The sequence below is a fragment of the Herpailurus yagouaroundi genome, unplaced genomic scaffold (genome assembly GCF_014898765.1).
Source record: "Herpailurus yagouaroundi ecotype Mexico unplaced genomic scaffold, PumYag 166, whole genome shotgun sequence".
Classification (NCBI taxonomy): Eukaryota; Metazoa; Chordata; class Mammalia; order Carnivora; family Felidae; genus Herpailurus; species Herpailurus yagouaroundi.
In genome coordinates, this window is record NW_024412407.1 from 19,510,682 (window position 1) to 19,521,423 (window position 10,742).

Here is a 10,742-nt window from a genome sequence, read left to right on the forward strand (position 1 = left end):
AAGTGCCTCTTGCAATCCTACACTACTTAACAAAACTTTTCTGTGGGTTTTTTATATGGCTGGGCTTCCTCCCCCCCCCCCCACCAACCTCTATACTTCCCCACTCTGGAAATAACAGGAATAGCAGGGACAGGGGAGAGGAAACAAGCACCTTTTCAAAGCATGCAGTTTCAAGGATGACTCACTTTGTTACCTCATTAATGAATGACTACAAAGAAGCAGAGAGAACAGCTATCTGCCCACCTCTTGACCCCCCTCATCCGATCCAACTTACTCCATGGAGTCGATGATTTTTTTTGGCTCCACAGGGCATGGATAGATGACTTCATCGATGTGCTTCAGGTTACAATTTGAAAAGGCTGTAGAGATATGTATGAAGGCTTCAAGCTTTGGCATCTGACTGGCCATAAGCAAGAGCTGCTGGGTGGCAGTGACATTAAGTTGCACGGCATGCCTGCAGAAGGTTAAGCAGAAGGAAGAACAATGAGGCAACCCAGCACCCTGCCTTGCTGGAACTGTATCTACTCCAATAACTTGCATGTCCATCTGGCTTTTGTGGCTGCACCAAAGGACCGGGAAGATTGGGCGCCTGGGTGGCTCAGTCAGTTAAGTGTCTGACTTTGGCTCAAATCCTGATCTCACGGTTCGTGGGTTTGAGCCCAATGTCAGGCTCTGTGCTAACAGCTCAGAGCCTGGAGCCTGCTTCAGATACTGAGTCTCCCTCGCTCTCTTCCCCTTCCCCACTCACGCTTTCTCTCACTCAAAAATAAATAAAACATAAAAAACAAAAACAAAAACAAAAAAGGACCATGAAGAAAAGTATGGGTCATGGCTACAGTTACGTGATGCCTGGAATGTGTTATATGTTGATTATGCATTCTGTGCACATAAATCCTATTCATAGAAGCATTGTGCATAGTGCATGTAGATATCACTTGGTTCTAAATCAGCCGGAAGGGGGGAAAATCATAATCCTATGAATTTGTAAAGGGGCTTCTCAAGCAGCCATTAAAAATATAAAAATACATAAACCGAGCCTTTGACTCAAGAAGCTGGAAAATTCAAATAAATTGTAGGGGAGCAACAGTGGATATAGAATGAGAAAGATACATTTCTCTTGCAAAGGTCTGGGTCAGACATAAAAACTGATGTCAAAATCCTGAATTTTAGCTAACAGAACACAAAGTTCTATACACACAACATGTGGTGACAATGAAATAGTTGATTCTAGAAGTAATATGGCTTATATAATATTAAGAACCCTATTAATCTAACTAAAAAAGAAAAACTAAATGATCTTCTATATGATTTTGAAAAGTTTAAAAATGACATTCAATATCCATTGCCAATTTATTTCTTAAAAATTCACTAAAACAAGAATAAAATGATTAAAGTATGTCTGTTTCACTTTGCTGGCTTGTATCTTGCTTCATGGTGAAAAGTTAGGAACACCCCTTTTAAAGTCAGGGCCAAGAAGGATGCTTACAGTCACTACTGCTAACTATTGTTCTAAACTTCCACCTTGTAATTAGAGAAGAAAATAAAATTGACTAACAGATACAAAAATTATAAAGACAGTCACAAAAATTGCGATCAGATTACATAATTGTGTTTCTGGAAAACAAACAAAAAAGCTAAAACAACTATCCTGGGATATGCAATAATTCATTCAGTAAGGTGTCTATTTATAAGGTTATGTAAAAGGAAAAAAAACTGGAGAATATAATGGAAGAAAGGCACACATTCAAAGCTGAACATTTGAAAAATATGTCAAGTGAATAATAAATAAATGGGATATATAAAGAAAATTATAAAACTTCATGGAGGGTCATACAAATTGAATAAACAATACATTGTTCTTGATAGGAAGAGAAAATGGTTTAAAGATGTTAAGTTTTTCTAAATCAGTTGACATATTCAAGGTAATCCTAATCAAAATCCCAACTTTTTAAGAACTTGGGAAAATTATTCTAAGTTTAATCAAGAAGTATAAGCAGATGAGAATAGCAAGGAAAATTCTATAAAAGGTGAATGATGTGTGTATGCTTGTCTAATAACATAAAAATTACAGTAATAAAATACTGTGGTATTGGAAGAGAAAGGCTAATTAATGGAACAAAATAAAGAGCTCAACAATGGAAATTTAGTATATGAGTTCATTTTAAATAAAGAGTAAAAGCAAGTCATTTAATAAATGTTGCTTAAGAAGTAGCCATCTGTTAGAATTTTTCTCAAAAGCTACTCTACATTCACACCCACACCACTTTTCTTTTTATAGAATTTTCTTATTTCTCTTTACAGGCAAATAAACTTTAAATGGGTCAAAGACTTAAACATGAATATGAAGCAATAAAAATTCTAGAAGAAATTATGAATAACTGCATAAATAATAAAAATAGTTGAGGGCAAATGATAAACTGTTAAAATATTTTGGGCCTTATAAAAGACAAAAAATTAGTATGCTAAGACTTCCAAGAAGTCGTAAAACTGACAAGAGAAGAGTGTTTCAATAGAAAAACAGTCAAAGAACATGAATCGGCATTTCACGAAAGAATAAAATGCCAATCCGCATTTCAGCATCTTCAACTTTTCTAATCAAAATATGCAATGGCATTTTCATTGCATTGGCAACATTAAAAATAATTAAAGGATTCTAACACCGTGCTATTCGGGTGTCAGAAATCAGCATTCATGCACACAGGGACAATTACTTCAATCACGCCTTTTTGGAAAACAATTTATCATTAACTGTTAAACATTAAACATAAACTGTGGGCATTATCTGGTACATCTCTAACAATTTTACTTCTGGACATTTCCCCAAAGTAAAGCACACAAGGATTTACAAAATGCGAGCACAGAGATGTTCATTGAAGAGTTTTTTATAATAGTGAAAAATTAGAATAATCCAAAAATATCCACTAAAACAGAACTGGTTAAGTATATTATATACACATACAATGGAATGTCATGTAGTCATTTGAAATTACAAAAGAATATTTATTGACAATGAAAGACATCCAAAAGTAGAATTGAGCAAATTGCTAAAACATTATCAGTATGATGCCATTATTTTTTGGCAAAGTTGGACATAAATCTATTTTATTATGGATGTGTAAAGTAAAGTTGGAATGGTTATCTCTGGATGGTGAAATTTTTGGAGGAGTTTTACTCCTTTATATTTTTACTTATTGAGAATATATCTATACATATATATATATATATATATATATATACTTGTTTGCTTGTTTGTTTGTTTGTTTATTTATTTATATTTTAACAGAGACCACGAAGGAACTCACACGCACGTGCATGCACACACATACGTACACATACAAGCTGTGAGACGAAGAATGTACCTCAGAGGATCATCAAAGCGCACAGTGGCCGCACAGTGGAAGATAATGTTCGTGCAGGAGAGAAGCTCCTGCATGTCCTCCTTGCTGATGGCGAAGTCATTCTGATTGAGATCTGCGTAGATCGCTCTGATCTTCTCATGCACATTTGGACAGACTTCTTTGACCTTTTCAAACAGCTAAAACATAAATATAAATCAATATGCAGAGAGCGGCATCACCACATTTCGCTGACTTGTTTCATGGTCATTTCCCAAACCTGGTTTTGTTTGTAATATCACTCAAAGAAGGCATTTACTCAAGAGCCATTTGTTTTACTTCACGTGATTCGGTCAGTATAGTACAATTTCCGCTCCTCTTAATTTGATAAACGTTAAAAAAAAAAACAGTTTTAATTACCAGTAAGGAGCATCTTTTGAACTTTCCCTGCAGGGTGAAGGAAAGGTGAAGTCATTTGTATCCCACCCCATCCTCTTTTCCCCTACAAGGCAGCTTTGTGTTCATACCTTGGTGATTGTTTCCATTTGGGGCTGGGAAATGTGCTTTTCAGCGCAAAAGGACCAGCCTTTACCAAGTACCAGCAAAATCACAGGCCTTTACAAAGGAGGTCTTATGGGCACAAGTTCAAAACAACTTGGTTAACTGGCCCAGATGAACAAGATGTCTCAGCAGCACAAACATAATTAGAAAATAACAAATGAAGCAACTTTGTACTGGGTAAAACAAATAAAACTTTTATATAATCTCATTCTAATATCAATGGTGGTTATTGTCTAGTAAGACAATTACATGAGTCTATGTACTTTATATGGGATTTTAATTGATTTCTTAATATTCTAATTTATTTATAAAGGGAAAAGGAATGAGCACTGGCAGTTTTAGCTTTTATTACAATTACTCAGATGGAACAGTCTCTCCTTTCCCCTCCACACAGAAGTCCTGAGGTTAAATTGGTATTTCCCATTTTCTCAGCAAACACAATTTTAATAAAATGGTCTTTGCTTCAACTATTCTGTTAAAATGAAATTTTACTGTAGAATTGGTATGGTATGTGGACAGTGAGGAAAAGTAAGGCTGAATGTTTTAAAAGGTTAGGAGCAGAGAAAATTAGTCTGTGGTTTTAATCATAATACAGTAGCAGAGACTGCCCTCTGTTTTTCTTCAATCCAAAAGAATGTTTTCAGGATCATCTTTGATCCTGAGTAGCAGGTTTCTTCTCTCCATTAGAGATCTACCCTAAGCTTTTTAAATTGAATAGTAAGAAGTTAATCTTAGGTAGTCAGAGGAATCATGTCTCATCTGAATCAGGCAAGACCACGTTCAGTTTTCTAGGTGTGCAAGATGGTTTGGCATTGATCTAGCTGCATTTCAGGGACGAGAGGCAAAAAAACAAAAACAAAAACAAAAAAACAAAAAAAACCTTCCAGGCTGCTCCGCCATCTTGGTCTCTCCTCAGGCATGACCGTGTTCATTTGCCCTTCTGGGAATCCAGTGAAGGTGACCAGGGAAGGAAGTCAAATTCACACACTGGTGTGGCAAGTTAATAAACTCCTATCTTTGACCTATCGTCTTCCTGCACTGCAGGATCAGCCTTTTCAGTAGGGTGTTAACTACACTTCTGAAAAGAATTTGGAAGTTAAATCACTCCTCAATGCTTTTTCTGACATTGGGATTGATGTGTCTAAGGGACCTTCTCAATAAAAGTCATTCTAGTTCTTCCAGAAAAGTTTTTAACAGCTTTTCTAATCCTGATGAATCATATGCATGTTAAATACTATTTTTCACAATCAAACGCTTTCCTTCTTATAGTCCATGTTACTCATACAACGAATTGGGTATCTGGGGATAAATTTACCTAAAATTCACACAATTCCCCCCCTTTTAATAAATGGATTTGTAGAAGGCTCTTTTTTGAGTCTACATGACAGATTTCATTCACAAGAAATTTATTCAGGGTTTCTGTGGAGTCTTTGACTTTGGCCTGTGTTGACTTCTGGCTACATAAGAGTATTAGGTGGAAAATGACTTGTGTGTCCATCCTTCCCGCAGTGGGGTTCCTCACACATGAGGTAAGCTACTACACATAGATTTTCCTTTGCCTTCACTTTTATGACTTTAAAAGCAGAGAATACTGTTATGCCAATATTGTACTTTCAGATCACCTGTGCAATGTCAAAATACCACATTTACCGCATTATTATTTTAGGAGATAATTACTATTACAGGAGATAGTGTTCCAATCTATATTCTATTTATTAATTTACATTTATGAGAGGGCATATCTGAGTGAACACAGTGTAATTTATTTTTTAAAATATCTAAGTTTTCTAATCCAGATGGCATTTATTATGGTTAATTGGAATAAATCAGTGAATTGGCTGCATCAGTTCAAACCATAGTGCTAAGTGAGGGTCACATTTTACGATATCCAGGCCCAAGAATACGACTGGTCTCATCTGGACTCTCACTGTTTTGCTACAGCCTCTAACAAAACAATACTTAAATAGAGTGATGAGATTACAGCCAACTGCCATCCAACAGGTCAGTGCTTTTCATAGTGTTATCCACAAGTGAACTGCATTGAAATCACCAGAATACATGTTAAAAATGCATATCTCTAGAGCCCATCCCACACCCACTAAATACAAAATGACGGGGGCACACCAGGAGTTTGATTTCACGTCAAGTTCCCTGGCTGACTTTAACTGATCCCAAGAAAAGAACTTCTTCGGCTGGGGCGTTAACATGGATAATTGCTGGTGAACAATAGTGTATGACTCATCTTCCTTTATAATTGTCCAGACCAGTTACAGGGCATCAGTGGTTTTCAACCTGTGTAGGCCTAAGAGAAATCTAGGCACCGGTTAAGAATGACTTCCTTACTCTAAGCTCAGAGATCCTGACTCAATAGGTTTGGCATGCAACCCAGGAAGCTGTATTTCTTTCTTTTTTTTTTTAATTTTTTTTTTCAACGTTTATTTATTTTTGGGACAGAGAGAGACAGAGCATGAACGGGGGAGGGGCAGAGAGAGAGGGAGACACAGAATCGGAAACAGGCTCCAGGCTCTGAGCCATCAGGCCAGAGCCCGACGCGGGGCTCGAATTCACGGACCGTGAGATCGTGACCTGGCTGAAGTCGGACGCCCAACCGACTGCGCCGCCCAGGCGCCCCAGGAAGCTGTATTTCTTAACCAGCTCCACCGACAGGTCTGATATCTAGGTACCATACTTGGTGAAAATTAGTTTTGAAAGTTTGTGTCCATTTTTAAAGTCAGGGGCTTAAATTACCCCCTCTGGTTGGTAAATTCCTTGATTCTTGTTTATTTCCTTATGCTTGACTGCACCCAGTTCATTGAAAAGACTCAAATGTTGCTTGTTAAATTGAAATGAATTACTGTAAGAACAGTAACAGAACCATGAATGGGAGCTAAATTCCTGAAATCCTTTGGTTACCAGCTCTTTTGTGTTGGTGGGATGAAAGACAGAGGACAACTACTACAAGTAGAAGGAACAAAGTGTTCCCTTGGGTCCTCTGCATTGACTGCAAACGTGGCTGGAAAGGATCAGCATAGAACCTTCGCTTTCGTAATAATGACAAAACCGGAGGACAGAGGAAATGTTGCAAATGGGTCCTCAGTGGACACCAGCTCTTCTGAAAGTTTCTTTTGCTGATGTGAGACATTCACTAAAGGTAAGAAAAAAAACAGATGGAACAAAAATGAGCGAAGAAAAGAAATTTTAAAAATTTCACTGAAGATCCACCAATAAGGAACTTCATATAATTATTTTAGGTTCTAAGAGTTTATCATATTCCTTCTCATATATATTTTATTTAACGGCACAGGAGTGAGAAGGTAAAGAGCAAGTAATTACCTGCCATATATGAAAACTCAAGCAGAGGACTGCTGTGTTTCCATTTTCTGAAACCCTTTTCTTGACAAAGGCAGGACACTTCTGTGGTCACTGGAAGAGCACAGCTGAGAGGCGATCTAACCATTTCAAACTGATAATAAAGCTACACATTTCTCTTGGAAAGTGTAGGAGTGTTCTATTGATTCGATGTTACACAGACAAGTATTTCTCTCTCTTAATTTGTTTTAAACACAAGAGATTATTCCATTTATGGCAATAGTTACTGACAGCCCAGAGGCAAGAGAGAAACTCTGCAAATCCGAAATGAGAAAATTCAGCAGAAAGAAGACAAGAGACATTTTCTGGATTCAATAATCTCCTTGGGTAGGACATCTGTAGGCAGACACTACAACTCTGTTTTTATTAGAAGCAGGAATTGAACAAGGGGTGGGGGTGGGGGCATGATATTTATGTTATGCTTTTGAAACAATGTAGATGTCCTGAACTTGGATTTCTACAATCAACTTTGTTACCCACATGACCTGACTTTGGAGATATCCACAGGGGATTCAGTTGCTACTTCCCAGGGGAACATGGAAAGGCATAATATCTTTAATAATCATGAGAATCTTTGATCTTTATTCAATGTACTGACTCCCTCTTTTCAGATATAACTATGTTATTTAGTTCCAGTAGCCCACAAAATTTGCCTACTATTGTTAATTGGGGGAAAAAAGGTAAGGTCCCTTAACCTAAAGGGCAATCTCTGTGGAGCACCAGGGGTCCAAAGCAGAAAAGAGCTTACAACATTTTTGGGAGAAATTTTGGAATGCTGTGTAAGGGCAAATCAACAGATTCTGCAAGTTAGCTCTTGAACAAGAAAGACTTACAAAGAAAGGATATAATCTAAGTTGAAAACAGTTAAACACAAATAAGTACAAGTAAACTAAGGCAGAAACTATCATGAAAATTTACAAAATGTTAAGATTTTGCTAGTTCACGAATAACTCTCCTAAGATATAAAGGATTAACGTAGAAGTTTTTATTACCTCAGCAAGGACCATTTCTACAGGACCATAAAGCAGTATGGTACAGCAGTGTGGTTACTGAACTTTGGCATGCAGCTGGGTTAACTAGAAAGTTGTTTAAAAAAAACAAAAAACAAAGCCCTAGGTGTCCTGAACCTGGAGATTCCAACTCAGTTCTGAGTTGAAGCTTGTGTGTCTGTACTTTGAAAAAGTTCTCCAGTGAGTCTGATATACACTGTAGATAAGAGCCCCTGGCATACTAGAAAGATCTCAGGCTCTTTGGAGTCAGGAAGGCCTGGGTTTGAATCCTACTGGTGCCATTTATTAGCTGTGTGACTGAGGCAAGTTACTCACTTCTTGGGGCCTCAGTGTTTTTATTTGCATATTCATCTAAAATGCTAATTGTTAAACTATATCATTCTGTGTTCTCAGAGAACTAATGATTCAGCATATATTCTGCTATTCTTTAATTTTTTTTTCAACGTTTATTTATTTTCGGGACAGAGAGAGACAGAGCATGAACGGGGGAGGGGCAGAGAGAGAGGGAGACACAGAATCGGAAACAGGCTCCAGGCTCTGAGCCATCAGCCCAGAGCCTGACGTGGGGCTCGAACTCACGGACCGCGAGATCGTGACCTGGCTGAAGTCAGACGCTTAACCGACTGCGCCACCCAGGCGCCCCTACTCTGCTATTCTTAAAAGCAATTTTGCATTAAAATTTTTTAATTCACTTTGCATAAAAATCTATGATAAACACCAAAGATGACACAGTGGTCAGTCTATCATCTTGTTGTTTTGTGCCCCCAAGGTAATTTTCACAGAATTCCTTGAGAATAAGTACACGGACCAAAGAGGAGGTAGGGTGGCTAGGAAGATGGAAACCAATCTTTTTTTTTTTTTTAAAGTTTATTTATTTATTTTGAGAGAGAGACAGAGATAGAGTGAGTGGGGGAAGGGCAGAGAGGGAGGGAGAGAGAGAATTCCAAGTAGGCTCCACACTGACAGTGCAGGGCTCAAACTCATGAACCATGAGATCAAGACATGAGCCAAAACCAAGAGTGGAACGATTAACCGACTGAGTCAGTCAGGCGCTCCGATGGAAACTAATCTTAAACTTACTTCCACTCTCTACAGAATTGGTGGCATCTCTGCATTCTCCAGGCTAACGGATGGGTAAAGTGGTGATACTAATCCAGAGGTGGCCATGGTTTTCCCTTCCTAATGAAGTGGTCATCATTGGGAAGTATAATGCCTGGAGAGCAAGGCTTACTGCCAAGACAACCAGGGCTTGGAGGATGCAGTTTCTTGGGGAGGCAATGCAATGTGGTGGGGAAGGTGTAAGCTTTACAGGTAAGAGAACAGTGTTTAAAATCTGTGTTACTTCCTTGGGATTTCCTTAGATAGGCGACAACCTTTCTTGGATTAGTTTGTCATCTGTGAAGTAGCAAGAAAGCATTCCACAGAGTTGTGTGAGGGTCAGATAGGGTCAGGAAAGTCAGATGCCTAGCATAGTACTTGCTACTTCAGTTCTTGATAATAGGAAAACTCCTTTTCCACATATACAATAATACTCAGTTTTCAAGAGCTGCTAATCAGATGGGTGTGTGTGTGTGTGTGTGTGTGTGTGTGTGTGTATTTGCTGGGTCGTTGAAAGGTTTCTGATTATACCATGTGATCCGGATACCTCTGCAAACTGAATGTATTCCAGAGTCAAGTTGAATCTTGTGGCTTGATGACTTTTTGAGTGAAATGAGTACGGGCAATTTGAAGCTTTTAAGAAAGAGACCTGATATCACTGGAAGAAATTGAAAAAGAAGGAAAGAAGTTGGATGTGTGAAATCATGCCAGAGATTGAATTACCTAGTAAATTGTATTGCAAAAGAAAATAAGAGATTGGGAAAATAAATTGCTTCTGCTTCTGGGACTGTTATTATATCCCCAGGACTAAATCAATTTCTTTAATTTTTTTTTTTTTCTTAAGAGAAAGGAAATGACCCACAGGGGGTTGGCTTAACATGCTTCAACTAATCTGAGTTGAGTAACTGTCAGACTGAAGGCCATTTACACTCTTTTAAAACTGTGTATTTCTTAATCATGGGAAATTTAAATTCCTGGCAAGATTATATTCTAATTGTCCTAAGTTCATAGAATCCTCTTGCTTTTTGTGGGATGGTTTCTCAGGAAAAATAAAATCTAGTAACGGAACAAAACTGGCTTTGGGAATTTAAAATGCAAACTTCTGTTTCCAATTGCCTTTGCCTTATATAGAGATTTAATATATTAAATCAGAACCATTAATGCCAATCAGAAATTCATTTTTGAAAGTTGGGAACAAGCAGATCTTACACAGGGTAGCCTTGAACCAAGCATGAAAACGCCTTTTTTCCTCATGAAAATTTGAAAATTTGAAAATTTTGAAATTTTGAAAATTAACAAGGAACTTCTACGCAAAATGAAATGAACATTTCTGTTGAGTGTTTCTTAATACTTAACAACGTCAGATTGT

General features: G+C 37.7%; 1 protein-coding gene and 1 long non-coding RNA gene across 3 annotated transcripts in view; one reads left to right on the plus strand and one right to left on the minus strand.

The window, feature by feature from the left end:
• The window catches only part of FAR2 (fatty acyl-CoA reductase 2), a 153,061-nt gene that overhangs the window by 27,451 nt on the left and 114,868 nt on the right, over positions 1-10,742 (minus strand). For both annotated transcript variants that reach the window (XM_040488530.1, XM_040488529.1), the window contains exons 3-4: positions 3,360-3,535; positions 275-454 (exon numbers count right to left, since the gene is read on the minus strand). In XM_040488530.1, coding sequence (XP_040344464.1) covers positions 275-454; positions 3,360-3,535 — 356 coding nt within the window. The remainder of the gene's footprint in view (positions 1-274; positions 455-3,359; positions 3,536-10,742) is intronic.
• Positions 6,695-10,742, plus strand: part of LOC121038764 (uncharacterized) — a 27,987-nt gene continuing 23,939 nt past the window's right edge. Inside the window, exon 1 of the long non-coding RNA XR_005794492.1 lies at positions 6,695-7,047. This is a non-coding gene — a long non-coding RNA (uncharacterized LOC121038764). The remainder of the gene's footprint in view (positions 7,048-10,742) is intronic.